Here is a 17,500-nt window from a genome sequence, read left to right on the forward strand (position 1 = left end):
CCACCTGAACTTATGAAAGAACAGTAGATAACCTTACCACAGCAAACCTAAGCCCATCCTAACCTCTCTCTTCCCTTCTCTCTCTCTCTCTCTCTCTCTCTCTCTCTCTCTCTCTCTCTCTCTCTCTCTCTCTCTCTCTCTCTCTCAAGACACAGCGTCGCCAGGGAGTGAGGTCAGACAAGCCATGGCTCACCTCCTCCTCCTCCTCCTCCTCCTCCTCCTCCTCCTCCTCTTCTTCCTCCCCCTCCTCCTTCTCCTCCTCTGTCTCCCCCTCCCGCCCCCCTCAGGAACTCCGTGACGTCACAGCATACACAGAAGGGCAGGCGGGCGATAGACAAACAGACGCGTTACAGGAATGAGTGACGGGTGAATGAAGGGGAAAGAGTACTATTGGAAAACTATACACTGTACCGCTCTGGGAAAACTGGCGAGTTGCAGTAGCCAAAGTGAAAACAATGGCTGACATACAAACGAACAGACAGACATACGGGCGGGGCGGACCGGAGTACCTGCCTGACGGAGGGACAGTGATAAAAAGGAGATACTGTGTAGACAGATTGTGGCGTGTTGAGATGTACTAAAGAGCCTGCCGGTATACAGTATCCTTTCCCTGTATTGGTGTTCATTGCTCTCTCTCTCTCTCTCTCTCTCTCTCTCTCTCTCTCTCTCTCTCTCTCTCTCTCTCTCTCTCTCTCTCTCACTGTCTCTCTGCAGCATCCCGTTGTTCATTGATTTGTATGATTCCTAGATGTCCCGGAGCCTGAGCCGCCCGCCACCTCCATCCACCTCCCGCCGCCGCCCACCTTCACCGCCTCCACCGCACACCACAACCTCCACTCACACTTTCACCACCTCGCTGTACGTGAAAATGAGAGAGAGAGAGAGAGAGAGAGAGAGAGAGAGAGAGAGAGAGAGAGAGAGAGAGAGAGAGAGAGAGAAGCAGGAAGAACTTCGTTAAGGCCAAGTGAGGAAGAAGCAGCAGGCAGCCCACAGTGGCAACCAGGGGCAATAGACAGGCCAAAAGCTTCAGATAGACAAGCTTATAGGTGCAGATAGGGAGAAAATAGCCTTAAGAGTGCCAATAAACATCCACGACCAGCGACACATAACACGCGGAGGAGAAACCGAACACAGATTAGTAAAACAGAAAAGTACAGTCCAGCGCTTCCCTCGGGGCGAACACACAACTTTCCGAACCAGCACGAGACCACACTGGCCCCGAGGCACGAAGAAACCCAAGGACGTGACCAGCCAAGAAGTGAGAAGGCTCCCACCGCGTCGCAAGCACAAGTGGCGCTACAGAGAGAGGCTCTCTCACCCGCGGCGCTCCGGGAGGGGCGCGGGCATTTTTTAAGGGTAAGCAACAATTGAGGGGATTTCGTTCCCACGGGAAAATACACTCATGATCCAAGCTGGTATTTTATAGCTTCCTGAGTTACTCGAGGGCATGACAGGCAGAGCTTGGTGGTTGGAGGTGCCGCCGCAGGGCTTACCGTTGTAGTTATCGAAGGCGGTGGGGACGTACTCCGTGGGGTAACCGTTGGTGGTGTAGGACACGACGAGGGAAGTCTTGCCTACCGAGCCGTCCCCGACCAGCACGCACTTGAGCTTGGTCTTCACCTCGCCCTCGGGGGACCCCATGAGGTAGGCCGCCGCGGTCGGGTCGTGGGGCCGCACCAGGGGAGGCATAGTCGCCCCCGAGCCGCGGTAGATCCAGTCGTAGGTGGCGGCGTGTCCAGCCCCCGCGCCCAGGCTGCTGTACGGCGGCCGCTTGCACGACTCGGAGCTGGAGTGGAACACCTCGCGAGTATACCTGTCGATGCTTCGCAGGCTCCTCAACATGAGGCCAGAGGCTGCCAGCCGGCGGGTCCCTCACACTGGTACACTCCCACACCCGCACCTCCACCACCACCTAAGTCACTTCCAACATAAAAATCACTGTGACAATATGTGACACATGGTGAACGCCGGAGCGCGGACGAGACGCGGCAACCCTCCCCTCACACAGCCGGACTCACACTGACTGGTGTTGACGACGGGCTGCCGGAGAGCAGCTGAGAGCAACAGCTGATCTCGGGCCGGAGGGGCGGCACAACACCTGCCCGCCAGGCCAGAACAAGGAAGTCCCGCGCAGGTATAGACTCTCCAGCCCTGGAAAGTGGACGCTCACACCTCCACCTTATAGCTCCTGATGCGCGGCTCACCTGAGACTCACCTGAGGTTCACCGGTCATTTGTAACATATGTAGTCGTTAACCTTGGAACGAGTAATGATAGTAACTAATGCACCACAACTACTAATGCAACCACTAATAAGGAAGAGCTGCAGCTCGGCGACAACCCCTGAGGAACGTTGGCTGGGGATGGGGGGTGGCCGGGGAAGTGGGGAGTCAGAGGAAGTAGAGAGTAAAGTGAGAGGAGGGAGGGATCCCGTGGGGCCCAAAAGGGCAGCCAGCCTCCCACCGCCAGATCTCACCCCCGTGGCTGTCGGCCGGGGCGAGGGGGACGCAGACACTCAATAATGTATTTCGAGGCCACGCTGTTACTATGTTTTCTTTAAAGTTGATAAAAATTATATGCGACAGACATAAATAATAATACAAAATACCCGTGCCTGCATAATTATGTGCCCCAACACTGGCTGCTCTATGAAACGGAGAAGATCTGTTGTTGGGCACACAAATGATACACGGAGAACACGACCGTGAAAAACGACCCGCGCACCAAACAGATAAGGGAAGGAAAGCCCATAAGCAGTTTATTCCGGGAAACGAGTTTAGCCTTGGAATTTCTTTTATATCATAATGGAGCCATTTTCGTCTGTGTCGAGAGAATGTCAGCGAGGCTTTGTGAGGCGAGTCAGGCACAGCATCGGCGAGCCTCGGGCAGGAATGAAGGAAGGGAGGAAGTGGTGGCGTCAGGAAGGATCTGTGGAAATGACGCCAGGAAGGAACTGTGGAAATGACGCCAGGAAGAGAGGGAGTAGGATCAAAAAGAGAAGTAGGAGTCCATGCAAGACGAAACAGTAACTTTAAATCACGTAATTCTAAACTGACGAGTCATAAAACATACACACACACACACACACACACACACACACACACACACACACACGTTAAGGTCAAGCTACGTAACAAGTCAATCGGAAGGACGATATATATATATATATATATATATATATATATATATATATATATATATATATATATATATATATATATATATATATATATATATATATATATATATATATATATATATATATATATATATATATATATATATATATATATGAACTGTTCATGTTGACAAGTAGTTGGGTTTAGGAAGGGAGATAAAAAACCCAGGGAGGAGTTAGGATTCTTTTAATCTCTAACGTTTCGGCTGAATAGCCATCCTCAGAGAGACTGATTTACATGAGTGAAAACACACTATTTATAAAAACATACATTAAAAATTAAAAATAGCAACATTAGCGGGAGAGAAAATTGGTGAGCTAGTGAGGACTAAAGGGACCGGACTTGTTAATAATAACAGCGTAGTGTACAGCATACCATGCAAAGGTTGTACAAAGCAGTACACAGGAGAAACAGGCAGGCGACTTAAAACAAGAATAGCAGAGCATAGGAAAGATGTTTTAAAACACAACACATCAAACTCCCTTGTATTGCGCATAGAAAAATGTAAACACCTACCAAAATAGGAAGAGGCTAAAGAAATTAAAGTTGGATTGAAGAAAAGAATGAGAAAAGCTATAGAGGCAGCCCTCATAACAGCTAGGGAAGTCATTAACCACAGAGAAGGTTTAATCAGGTGGGCGGATAATTCCGCCAGAGTGGCCCTTAGGTCAGGTACAAGGATCCCCAGTAAAGGCTCGTCACGTAGGCGGATGGCAATACTCTGTACGAATGTCAAATGAGAAAATTTTGTATGTTGTTATAAATAGTGTGTTTTCACTCATGTAAATCAGTCTCTCTGAGGATGGCTATTCAGCCGAAACGTTAGAGATTAAAAGAATCCTAACTCCTCCCTGGGTTTTTATCCCCCTTCCTTAACCCATATATATATGTATATATATATATATATATATATATATATATATATATATATATATATATATATATATATATATATATATATATATATATATATATATATATATATATATATATATATATATATATATATATATATATATTCTCTCTCTCTCTCTCTCTCTCTCTCTCTCTCTCTCTCTCTCTCTCTCTCTCTCTCTCTCTCTCTCTCTCTCTCTCTCTCTCTCTCTCTCTCTATATATATATATATATATATATATATATATATATATATATATATATATATAACCTAAATTCTGCTTTATTTGGAAAGTGGCAGTTTTGCATAATATTTGGAATAATTACATATCTACGATAATTTTACCAGAAGTACAATAATTTCAACCTGTGTAGTACGATGATATGGCCAAAACAATCTGGCACGCTGCTTCAGATAATAAGTTGAAGCAGAGGCAGCAAGCGGCGAGTCCAAGACACGTGACTGACTACAGAGGGTTAGCTGAGAAGGGAGATGACAGCTTGCTGGTCGTAGCACGGGACAGCCTGGGGTGTGCTGCCGTCTCTGTGATGCAGTTCTCTTACCTAAAATGATCCATGAAGATTTATGGTTATAAATGAACGGGTAATTATCCAATATATACAGAGGAATCGAGCTTCAAAATGCAGGCAACGAATAGCAGACATTATAGCAAGGACTATAAATATCCATGCGTTACAGATAGAGGGAAGCTAGAGCGGGCGTGACGACGCTCAAAACGATGCAATACTTTTATTCAGAATTATCAACGAGGTCCTCACATTAAATAAATAAGTGATTTTTCTGGCCTAAGGGAATACGTGGAGGAGCTGGCACGGCGGAGCACAGGGCAGTCACCACTGATGGAGAGGGACCAGCCAGTCCGGGAGAGCAGAAGAGAGGACCTGTGGCTTGCTTGTCGCCGCGCCCGCGCTGGACAGCCTTGCTGCCCACTGCCTCTGCATGCTGGGCCGGCGCCGCGCTGGACAGTACAGAGTGAGACTGTGAATGAATTTTCTTTGGAAGCCAATGAATGGGCGAAATTCTTGGATTTATCAAGTACTCTGAATGGGAGAGATGTTGAGAGGTTGTAGAGACGGTCATTGCTGGGGTTAGAAGAGGAGCTGCCGTGAACGTGTTACTGTCGCTCTAATGCCATTACTGTAGTGATGCTATTCTCGTGGCAAGGCGTACTCAGCATTGCACTAACTATATAAGATCACTGATCCACAACGTATCTCGCTTATTTGCCCTGCAAAGTCACGAAATGCACTGGGTGAGGTGAGGTTTTTGTGATATTTCACCTCATTTCACAGTCATTTCACTGCTCAAACACACTCAATAACTAGAAACTATCAATACTCAAACATTCATCCCTATCTGATCAAAGTTCTTCGAGACATGGAGGAGATATTTGCAAATCTATCTCCGCGATGCAAAATCCGGCCGGAACTTGCTCGTAGGGGTGGGGTGGGTCCCTCTTGTTGTGGGGGGTAGGAGGGTACAAGAGGAGGTGGAGGGGAGTGAAAGGAGTGGTAGGGAACAGGGAGGGGGAGAGGGTTTGAAGCAAAAACTGCCATGCATTACCAGAAATAAATCTTTCTGCATTGATTTCTCAATAATAAAAGCATTACTATCTATATGTTACAGTTAGCTTGTGTACATAATGTTTACAAATCAACTTATGTTAAACAGTTTCCATAAAATGTCTGTGTTGTTTAGTAATTTTAAATTTTATGGTAATGACATCCAAAATATATTGTTGCGTTATATTTCGACTATTTGCATCTTTTTAGTTTATCAATTTACAAGAAAACAAAGTTAATAATTTGAAAAGTTTTGCAATATAACACTAGAATAAATAGATGAAAAAACTTGAGTGTGCCTAAGATGCCTATTGAAAGTTACATTATGTTTAATCAGCCTTTGAACCAAATATTTGAACGAAAAATAGAAATTTTGCTAATTTTCGTAATATTTTAATGCAATCTGGTGTGTTTATATAAAAGACAAGTATTATTCTACTGCAATATATCAAGTTTACTGCTTGAAATAAATACATAATGTTCATTGTTTTGTTTTGTTTGTATTGAGATATGAGTGTCGCAGCAAAGATTACGGAAGACAAACTACTTTGCATAAAAGCATTAGGTTTGAGCGATATATTCAGAGAAAACTTTGATACGAAAATATTCACTTTGATCTGAGAGACACCATGGGCAATAGACATTAGAATACTGCTAGTTAAGGGATCAAGATAACAAATAAGCATCGCATTAAGATTATCAGAGAGATTTAATATAAATTCAGATTCCTTATTTATACATATTATTAGGTTCGATTATTTATTAAAGATATTTTTATTTCATGTGTATTTCCCGTGCTATGGCTTCTGTGATCTCCGAGAAATCAAATGTTAAATAGAGAAAGAGGATCTTATGGCATCAATATAGAGCATAATGACGGAGAGGAAACCAAGAGGCACAAAAAGGGTCATGAGTTCATTATCATACCATATCAAACGGAAAGTTTTGTCTTCCTCATCAGTTTTTTCCTGCCTCGCCAGTTTTTCATTTAATCCATTCATATACATGCCATGCTATATACAGTGGTAAGCATAGCTCCTTGCGGGGCCTCCACACACAAGAAATATGTTCTGTATCTGACATGCAAGATGGACGGAAATGTTCGTCGCGCATCTTGAGGCGGCGACGTTGTTGGGTCCTGGAGGAAGAGCTAAGGCAGGAATGAAAAAGTTATCAGTCCACAAGAAGAATCTAAAGACGTAGTACTGCGGACGTGTGGCATGATAATGTTTACTCAAATAAAAAGTCATAAAATTTAGGCAGGTACCAACAAGTAGAGTGTGCCAGGGCGGCTCCTCTGTGCCCAGGTGAGTCCCAGCACTGCGCCCCAATAAGCACAGGCTGTGTTGTGGTGCTTAGTGTACAACACGTTCGTGGTGGTTTTATTTGGGCGTCAGCTTTGGTGTGTCCACAGCGGCTCCTTAAAAATCTGGTCGTTTTCACAAATTCCAAGTCCATAAGATGAAGTTCCTGTGAAGGCAAGCAAAGTAATGTGTCAAGGTGGGCAGAGCCACCCATTAGGTCAGGTTAAGTTAGGTCGGGGGGGTGGGTAGAGACACACATTAGGTTAGGTTCGAAGGGTCGAGGGTGGCGTAGCCCCACCTTTAGTTTAAGTTAGGTCAGGAGGTTGAGGTGGTGCAGGCCCCCCATTAGGTTAGGTTATGTTAGGGGAGGTCGAGAGAGGCATAGCCCTCCCATTTGGGGTTTGGGAGCCCATATATTAGTCATATTTGCTCCCCAGCCCCCATCAGGACCATAAGCCTTCTGAGGGTTTAGGCCAGCGAGGGCATGGAAAACATCATTGCGAAGAATTTTAATACGTGGCATGAAGTAGTCAGAAGGTGGAGGAGAGGGAGAAACAAGCCCAGAATTGTCCAAGGTAGAGTTTTTAGCAAAGGTTTGAGCAAAGAGTTCAGCTTTAGAAATAGATGTGATAGCAGTGATGCCATCTGGTTGAAATAGAGGAGGGAAAGAAGAAGAAGCAAAGTTATTGGAGATATTTTTGGCTAGATGCCAGAAATCATGAGGGGAGTTAGATCTTGAAAGGTTTTGACATTTTCTGTTAATGAAGGAGTTTTTGGCTAGTTGGAGGACAGACTTGGAATGGTTCTGGGCAGAAATATAAAGTGCATGAGATTCTGGTGATGGAAGGCTTAAGTACCTTTTGTGGGCCACCTCTCTATCATGTATAGCACGAGAAGAAGCTGTGTTAAACCAAGGTTTACAAGGTTTAGGACGAGAAAAAGAGTGAGGAATGTACGCCTCCATGCCAGACACTATCACCTCTGTTATGCGCTCAGCACACAAAGATGGGTCTCTGACACGGAAGCAGTAGTCATTCCAAGGAAAATCAGCAAAATACCTCCTCAGATCCCCCCAACTAGCAGAGGCAAAACGCCAGAGGCACCTTCGCTTAGGGGGATCCTGAGGAGGGATTGGAGCGATAGGACAAGATAAAGATATGAGATTGTGATCAGAGGAGCCCAACAGAGAAGAAAGGGTGACAGCATAAGCAGAAGGATTAGAGGTCAGGAAAAGGTCAAGAATGTTGGGCGTATCTCCAAGACGGTCAGGAATACGAGTAGGGTGTTGCACCAATTGCTCTAGGTCATGGAGGATAGCAAAGTTGTAGGCTAGTTCACCAGGATGGTCAGTGAAGGGAGAGGAAACCCAAAGCTGGTGGTGAACATTGAAGTCTCCAAGAATGGAGATCTCTGCAAAAGGGAAGAGGGTCAGAATGTGCTCCACTCTGGAAGTTAAGTTGTCAAAGAATTTCTTATAATCAGAGGAGGTAGGAGAGAGGTATACAGCACAGATAATTTAGTATGAGAGTAACTCTGTAGCCGTAGCCAGATGGTGGAAAACTCGGAAGATTCAAGAGGGTGGGCACAAGAGCAGGTTAAGTCATTGCGCACATACACACAGCATCCAGCTTTGGATCGAAAATGAGGATAGAGAAAGTAGGAGGGAACAGAAAAGGGGCTACTGTCAGTTGCCTCAGACACCTGAGTTTCAGTAAGGAAAAGAAGATGGGGTTTAGAAGAGGAGAGGTGGTGTTTTACAGATTGAAAATTAGATCTTAGAATGCGAATAATGCAGAAGTTAATGAAGAAAAAGTTGAGGGGGTGTCAAGACACTTAGGGTCGTCGACAGAAAGGCAGTCCGATCTGGGGACATTTATGGTCCCCTCCCCAGATGGGGACTCCGAGGCTGGTGTAGGAGTCGCCATGATGATTTTAAAATTTTTGAGTGAAGGGTGTGTGTGTTATTAGGTGCTTGTAGTTTTGTGTGGAGGAAGAGAGTTGTCTTTAGAGGGCAGGCTGTGACTGCCCCCTTGTATTGTGAGACACAAAGGGAAACGTTCAGTGAGGTCACAACTGGGTTTAATTATAAGTTCACAGCACCCCCTGAACAGTGCTTTAGACCTCACTGGGAGTAATTATCATTTCGGCAGGTGTCTACTGCCTCCTCCTACAAACCCACCACAAGTTGGATGGCCCTCGCCTAACTTGGGGCCGCCACACACAGTACCTGGTGACCTCATGCCTCAAGAGCCTTGACCTCATGAAGCCCCTTGCAGGTGTCAAGCTAGCTAGTTATAAAATAGCATTAAAATGATATTAGCATTTTCATATGAGGGCAAGGCAAGGTTTAGTCAGATTTAGATCAGGTTCATTAATTTAGATCACCACTTGAAAGAGCATCACATTTTGCCCTGAAAAAAAGTGTTATAGTCTGGAAATTAGTAGATTAAGATTATTTCCATAATCCTTCCCCTTGTCACCATCTCTGAAGTGTTGAAGGAAGCATTACAAGACACCACTTGCATATTAGCATGTGATTAGGTAAGGGTAGGCTCTTTTTGCTCTGCTTAGTACAATGTATTCTACAATATTCTTCTATAATAGCAGGCTGGCAGTCCCACATGGCTGCCCCAGACAGACTCTTAGCCCTGTTGGCAATATTCAAGTCTTTTATTTATTTATTTATTTTTTCTACAGAGCTCTGACATCCTGAGGTGGAATCACAGGCATGACAGAAAAGCACTGGAGAGGCAAAGAACTGCAGACTGCCTGAGTGATGGATGTGTGATGTGGGCAGCAGGAAGGGCAGGTGGAAGTGGTGTCCAGAACCCTAAGTTTGGTGTGCGGCAGGTCACAGTGTGGGCGGGGCAGAGGGAAGCCCTCTATGGTCTCCCGTATGTGTGCGAGACAATAGCATGTGGCATCTGTTGCATGTTCTGAAGTTGCTCCAGCCTCTCTGTGTGGTACGTGCAATGTGTCATGTGGTGAAGACTCAGTAGGATGTGCTCGCTGTTCTAGCTGGTTTTGCTTGTCTTTGTGCCTTGACCGGCCAGAACAACTTGTTACAGGCATTCAGGAGTATGTTTGGGATGGTATTGCTTCTATTTGTACTGAATATCATAATGCTAGTTCTGATGTTAATTTTGAACTCTCAATTTTCAGCAGTCAGCATATTTATCTTTTCTTGTTGTGTTCCTCTTGTGTGAGTTATTCAGTCTGAGTCTGGAATGAATCTCAGGTTATCTTGAGAGATTTAAAGCCATGTCTTGTATTTCTTAGTGAGCTTTGGATGCTGTCATGTGCAAATGTAATCAAAATGTTGCTGTATTAATGCAGAACACAACACTGTCTTGAACATTTTGATTTAGAGAGATATCATGTTTGCAAATAATTTTTCTTATGCATTTATATTCTTGGGATCTAATATGATGGGCCATGAGACTTTCCCTTTTCACCCAGGACTGGTGGAGCCAAGAGTGTGAATGATGATGTGTGTGTGAGTGTGTGGGACTGCTGGCCTGGTACACAGATAAATAGATTTATATTCTAAGTGCTGTCTTAACTGTTCTTTCATCCTGTTTGGTTCTCAGATACTTGACTGATAGAACTCCTGTCATATTTGTTTTCCCCAATTCTTAGCATCTTTTTGTGTCACCCAGTTTCATTTCAACAGGTCCCACAATGTCAGGTTTCTTTTCTTCTAGATAATTTAATACATGTACACCTTGTGTTGATATAATACCATTCTTATTCATGTGTGTTTTCCAATATTCATCTCCCTCCTTCAGTTTCTATGTTTTTCTTTGTATGTATCTGTGTACCTCTTTCTTAATCACATATTTGAAGCTATCCAATGAAAGTCCTCTTCTGTGTGTGTGCATGTGTGTGTGTGTGTGTGTGTGTGTGTGTGTGTGTGTGTGTGTGTGTGTGTGTGTGTGTGTGTGTGTGTGTGTGTGTGTGTGTGCATGCACCAATAATGTGGCTTTTGTGTATGTCAGTAATATGGACTTAGGTGTGATGAGATAGTGTGTTTTAGTGCTTGTTATAACTAGGACATTATTTTGCAGGACATGGCATATGGCAGTGAGCATAGCTGGGAGGAGTGGAGTGAGCATGGCTGAGAGGATTTGAAGTGAGTCTGGCTGGGAGGATTGGAGGCAAGCATGGATGGAGAAGAGGGTAAGACCAACACGGGTTGTTGCAGTGGCTCCCAAGCTGGGCAGTGCTCCAGTTTGTTGGCCATTTTGTTTTACCTAAGGGAGGGAGTTGGACAACCCTTTGCTTGAGTTTCATGTAAAACTTGATAATTACATTGATTGCTTTTGATCAATCTGCAGAAAATTGTACAATTAAGAGTTCACAATTATGGTTATTCAGCTATTCTGATTATTATATGAAATTATGAATACGCTTGTAAGAGAGAATTTACTTGCAGTGAGAAATTTTATTTTCCTGAACAAAAGAACCAGATAAAGTAATGAGACAGAAAGGCTTGTTGGTGTACACAAGGCAGCTGCTTACCACTCAAAGCGTATCATCTACCATCTTCATTCATTAATTTAATCCAGCCTCCTGAAGCAATGCAATATCTTCATCTGCTGTCAAGTTTGTTCCTCATATTCACAGCCCTATTTGTAAACCAGAATTTTGCCTCTCCTATCTTAAATGTAACTTGTTCCTTGATTAAAAGAAGCTGATATATTTGTCCCTTTGATGAAGCCCTTCTTGCACCTTCTGTTGTGAGGCAAGCCTCTCACGTCTTGTTATAAAGGCAAAAAATCTATATAGACAAAGTTGTGAATGACAAGTAATGTCTTTTACCTCCCCTTGCATTAAAGACCTGGTGGACAAGAAACAGTGCTGAGCTTGGCACCAGTTGTTTTTGTGACAGTGAAGCGTGAGCTCTGCATTGCATAGCTATTGTTCTGTCTCAAATAAATTACTGTACTTACAGCTTGAAACATGACTTATTAACCTTTTGTGTGTAAAGTATTTTTATTTTAGAAATACTACAAGTGCTTTTGTGTGTAAGATATCATGATGTTAGTGTCAGTACACTATTCATCTGTCATTCTTCAGCTATGCATATGGAGTCTTTGAGAACTTCCTGGCTGTGAGAAGAGTGCCATATACACAACACAGGGTGCTAGACATGGGGTTGAGCCGAGGGGGGTAAGTGCCGAGTTTGGGGAGGGAGGGACGAACAGCAATGCTTCATTTGTCTGCACTCAGCACATGTACAAATAAAATAAATTAACAAAGTAATATTTGGAAATGCTGAAGCCATTTAGTATGGGGTTAAAGAGATTGTAAATTGGATACTTCTTATATGTGATCTGGTGTGGAGGCAAGAATTGCCAGATGTGTGGAGAAGAGCAGGAATTATAACTCTATAGAGAAGTAAAGATTTGTTGGAGTGAGTGAAATAGTTATAAAGGGATAAGTGTATTTAGTATGCCAGGAAAAGTCTGTAGCCTGTGGGAGAATCTTGACTGAGAGACTTAAGAAAGTGACTAAGGTGAAGGTCAGTGAGGAACAAGGAGAATTCAGGGAAGAAAAATATTATGTTGCAAAAGTGCATGTGTGAGTGTGGAGGGAGGGCTTTGAGTTTCAGTAGGAGAGGAATGAGACGAGGATGTGCAACGTCTTTGATAGTTTAATACATTCATAGATGGCTGAATGAGCTAGACCTTGTATGCAGAAGGATGATGGAAGTAAACAAGAAAATGCTGTAGGGTGGATACATTTTTGCCTTAGGATCATAAGTCTTTTGGCCAGGCTAAGGATTTCAGGGGGGCAAAATTCAGAGGTCCAGGCCAAGTTTAGGTGTTTTTTGGACTAGGTTCAAGAGATATTTGAGTCAGGTTCAGGGATTTTTGGAGGCAGGCTCAGAGAATTTTTAAGGCAGGTTCAGATTTTGGGACCAGGTTCATTTTTTGGAGGCTGATTCAGGTGTCTGAGGCCCAATTCACATGGCTCATTCCCTGCATCTGTCTGGAGGCTGAGCTGATCATTAGTGACATCACTCTGTTAACAAGAAAATTAACTTGATTTGCCATGTGTCCTGTGTGATGGAAGTATTGAGTCTAGTATTAAGAGTGGCAGCATTGCACTCACCTCACAATCATTAAATTTCCCTTTGACAGAGTGACACCACTTAAGGACAAACTGCATCTTAGACAAGTGTAGGTTATAAGAATATGAAGGAAGATGCAAGACCTACACGTGGCAGTCCCTGTGTGATGGGTACTAAAAACAGGTATGGGGCTGAGGCAGGGGCTGGACTGGGTGAAGGTATGATAACACACTTGATATCAGACAGGTGTAGATGGTAAAAACAAGAAAATAAGGGAAGCTACAGGAAGCCATCAGGGCTGCACATGGCAGTCCCTGTGTGATGGGTGATGTGAAGCAGGTATAGGGATGAGGGAGAGCACATGGCAGTCCCTGTGTGATGGGTGATGTGAAGCAGGTATAGGGATGAGGGAGAGCCTATTAATACTACTTCTCAGACAGGCATAGGTGGTAAAAACACAGGAAAATGAAGGAAGCTGTAAGAAGCAGTCAGGGATATATGTGGCAGTCTCTTTATGAAGGGTGCTGTAAGGCGAATTTGGGGGCAGAGAGAAGGCCTGAGTGTGTTTGCATGTAAGTTAAATGTGATTGATACATATGATATATATTTACATGATGTATATATGATATTCTGTGTTCTTTGATGTGTTTAGTAATGTATGTTCTGAGAAAGAGACTGCCATGAGTTCTAGAGCTGGGAAGTGTCTATCCTTGTTACTACTGGTGTGTGTGTTCCCAGTACATGTAACACCGTACTCTCATTGCTTGTACTGGAGTGTAATGTTGTTCATTTGATTTTACTTTCATATGCAAAGTTAAGTTTTTATGGCCTAGATAAAAAGAATGAAAATTTATAATGAGAGAAAGGTGACAGGCTGGTGAAAGTTAATTATATCTCAGGTATTAGTAACATGTGCAAACCTTCCTCCTTTTCCTTCTTTACCTCCTCATAGGCTTCATCCACTTCCACTAAAAAGAACGAAAAATGTTCGTAGTTACCCTTAAAACACTCCACTTTCTTTTTAAAATGTTTGGATGAAGCCCGTAGAGTTGCAACGCCACCATTAACGAATATAAGTCAGTGGGCAAACATGCGACACTTCCTGTATGATAAAAGTATCCTGTATCCTACTTTGATCTAAGCTTAAACCTTCCTGTTGCATCGCCACTGCTACAACTGCTACTGGTATGTACAGTACAACAACAACTATTACCACTACTACCACTGCGCTACATAGCACACCACACCAATTTTCTCTGCGTGTATAGGTGACCCGCGCACCTCATGTGGGCTTTGTGTGATTCGTATTAGAGTTCTGTGCACTGGCGTGTTTGTGAAGATAAAACAAAAATTTCGGTGAGACAGTACATGATAAGTCTATTCCAGTCATTTACCAATATTTCATATTTGTTATGTATTCATTTATCTGTATATAATTATTTTCTATCTGTCAAGCTTGAATCCTTTACTTCTAGACTTCTGATTGCAAACCACTGGGATCTAGTCCACATCTCCCTTATTTTATCCTTTATATCACTTAATCTCGTGAACATCACCCTTGTTTTATCCTTGATACCACTAAATCCCGTCCATATCACCCTTGTTTTATTCCGTGTGCTACTTAAACACCTCTCTCGGATCCTGTCTTACCGCAGCAGCTGTTCACGAGTCAGGCTGGGCATAAATCATGGGAGGTGGGCTTGCAGTGGCTGGCTACACTCGTCCTGCCTTCTAATGGCCAGCTGCCGCAAACGGTCAGCTGCTTGGTAAGGTGTTCCATCACCTGCCTGCCCGCCCAGCCAGTCAGCTCAGCGCAAGGAACAGGTTTAGAATGTCCATCCCGTCCCTCATCAGGTCCTTGCTTTTACAGTTTTGAGACGCCGCCGCAATACTGATTGACTCGCGCTCTCAATGATCTAGAGAACAGAAGTGAAACATTGAGTAGCTATGATGCCGAGGCGTATGTGGTGATCACTTGGGAAAGACGAGGTGATTCAGTTTATCATAGAAGGCACTGAAGGTACGAAGTTCGGTGACTGACTCGCGCTCTCAATGACCGGGAGTACAGAGGTAAAACACTGAGTAAGGGTGATGCCTAGGTGTTTGTGGTGATCGCTAGGGAAAGACGCGGTGGTTAGTTAGTCTATAGTCTAGTAGTACTACAGAGAGCGTGAAGATACGATGATTGGTTGGTTGACAGTTGCACCATGAGTAGCGAGGAAAGACGCAGTGGCTATAGTAGTTACGTACTCTAGTCTAGTAACGAGGGTAGGTATTGAAGATAGGAAGATAGAGTGATGTAGTTTGTTAGCGAGTAAGGCGTTTGTGGTTACTTTAGAATAGAGGATGTTCAAGGTACGGAACTTAAGTGACTGCGTGATCGATTATTTATTACTATTATTATTTGTTTATCTATTTTTTTTTTAAGGAAAGCTGGCAAGGAGAGAAATGTATAAGAAAAGAACTTCGCAGAAAATGCTGTTCCTAAAATGCGATAACTAAGAGAGATGATCGGAGGGAAAAATCAATTAATTTTCCTTTCTGCGTTGTCTTAATGCTTGGTTGACTGACTCACTGATTCATTGACTGACTGATTGATTGATTGATAGTTCCCGTTCCCAAAATAAGAGTACTAAGAGAGAAGATCGGAATGAAAGACCAGTTAATTTACTTTCCTGATTCCCTGAATAAACAACAACAGTTGTTGTTGTTGTTGTTGTTGTTGTTCGTATTATTATTATTATTATTATTATTATTATTATTATTATTATTATTATTATTATTATTATTGTTATTTTATCGTGAACATTTTCTTCTTATTACCATTTCCATTATTAATTTCCTCCCTTTTTTTATTTATTCTTATTTATTTATTTATCGTTTACTGTTGATAGGACACGAAAAACTTTGCACGTCTGCTTAGGTATCATAGATCTTATCATATACCAGTGTTTTCTTTAGCATATAACTGTTAAATACTCCATGCTGCGGTGTTACTCTGTCTACCTTTATTTTATTCTACTCATCTCTGTTTCATTTATATTTCAAAGCACAAGTTGAGGTTCTAAGAATTATATAGATAGTCAGTGAGAGAGAGAGAGAGAGAGAGAGAGAGAGAGAGAGTAGGCCAGTACCGTGGGAACAGCCTTGGCCACACGTCCCGCGGGTGGCCACTCTCTGATGCTCCTTTACCGACTGGCTGCCGCCCTCGTCACTGGTCCCGCTGTCCCGCCCCGCCACCTACAGGCAGCTTCTCACCCTCGGCCTTCCGTCCAGCCAGTGCTCGCGACGCAACCTTGCCCTGAAATGCCCAAATATTCTTCTCTCTGCAGTTTTCTTTTTTCCTTGCCCTGAAATCTCCCAAATATTCCTGTCTCTTTGCATTTTTTTTTTCAGTTTACGTGTCCACAGTTCCTTTAATTTTAGTTAGTTCCTCTCATTTCTTATCCTAAATTAGTCAAGACAAGACGATGAAACTTTGAAAACACGGAGTCCAGTTTTCGTCAGTGTGTTTTGCGGTGTTCACTTTAATCTATTGCATCACGGTTGGTTCCTTTTATTTCTGAGTTTGGGTCGCGATGTTGGTTTTCTTGATTTTATTCCACTGCAATGTATTCTCTGAGTGGTCCCTTGGTGTTTCTCATTCATTCACCGGGTTTTGTTCCTGATGGTCACTGCAGTCCTTTCTCATTCATTTACCTGAGTTTTGTCCGTAATATCATTGTTTTTCCACTTTGGTTCATATCTTCGGTGACTTTTTTAATCTCTTCTTAATCATTTAGCTGAGTTTTGTCCACGATATTTCTGAGTTTTCACTATCGATTAATGTGCATTCCTGGATTTCAGTATTTATCGTCCCCAGAAAGAAGGTGCATTCCTTGAAGTATATTCTGTACGTGTGCTATACTGTATACTCATAAAGGTTGAAACTATAAGAAATACGCACGTAAGAAAATACAATGAGTGGCATTAGCTTTGATGTCCTATATACATTCATAATATCCTATACTTAATACTCTCCTGACAATGCAAGTCGCCACATGTATGATATGGTTAGGAGCAGGAAGAGGAGGAGGAGGAGGAACAGGAGCAGGGCAGGTGAGACTGGGAGCATATGTATACGTAGAAACATCTTGGCGGAGAGGACTGAAGGTAACACTGTCCTCGCTTGTGCAACCTTGCCCGTCCCCTTCCACCACAACCACCACCATGCGCCGCTCAGCCCAGAAGCCAGATTTCGATCCTATTAACCAACAACCTCCCTCGCGCTGCACACAAAAACGTGGGAGTAACGTGTGCGGTGACTTCCCAGGTGAAGCAGCGACGTGGCGGGCGCGGCCGGGCAGGGAGTGCGCTGGGCAAATGTCAAGACGTCAAAGGACACTTGTATCTTGTCCAGGTGATAATATGTGAAAATTACAAGGATGCTTTATGGTTCTGGTCCCCGAGTGACCATCCGCCGCG

General features: G+C 43.4%; 1 protein-coding gene and 1 long non-coding RNA gene across 3 annotated transcripts in view; one reads left to right on the forward strand and one right to left on the reverse strand.

Annotated features, from left to right (window-relative positions):
- LOC135109329 (rho-related GTP-binding protein RhoU-like) overlaps positions 1 to 2,343 on the reverse strand; it is a 51,203-nt gene extending 48,860 nt beyond the window's left edge. Inside the window, exon 1 of the mRNA XM_064020689.1 lies at positions 1,494 to 2,343. Within this exon, the coding sequence (XP_063876759.1) occupies positions 1,494 to 1,842 (349 nt within the window). The 5' untranslated portion in view covers positions 1,843 to 2,343. The remainder of the gene's footprint in view (positions 1 to 1,493) is intronic.
- A 4,090-nt stretch (positions 2,344 to 6,433) lies between these two features.
- Positions 6,434 to 11,949, forward strand: LOC135109330 (uncharacterized). 2 transcript variants are annotated; one of them, XR_010272661.1, is made up of 4 exons: positions 6,434 to 6,963; positions 9,111 to 9,236; positions 9,658 to 9,923; positions 11,028 to 11,949. It is a non-coding gene; the product is annotated as an uncharacterized LOC135109330 (long non-coding RNA). The 2 variants fall into 2 exon arrangements; XR_010272660.1 differs by lacking the exon at positions 9,111 to 9,236.
- Positions 11,950 to 17,500: the final 5,551 nt, after the last annotated feature.

The sequence above is a fragment of the Scylla paramamosain genome, chromosome 18 (assembly GCF_035594125.1).
Source record: "Scylla paramamosain isolate STU-SP2022 chromosome 18, ASM3559412v1, whole genome shotgun sequence".
Classification (NCBI taxonomy): domain Eukaryota; kingdom Metazoa; phylum Arthropoda; class Malacostraca; order Decapoda; family Portunidae; genus Scylla; species Scylla paramamosain.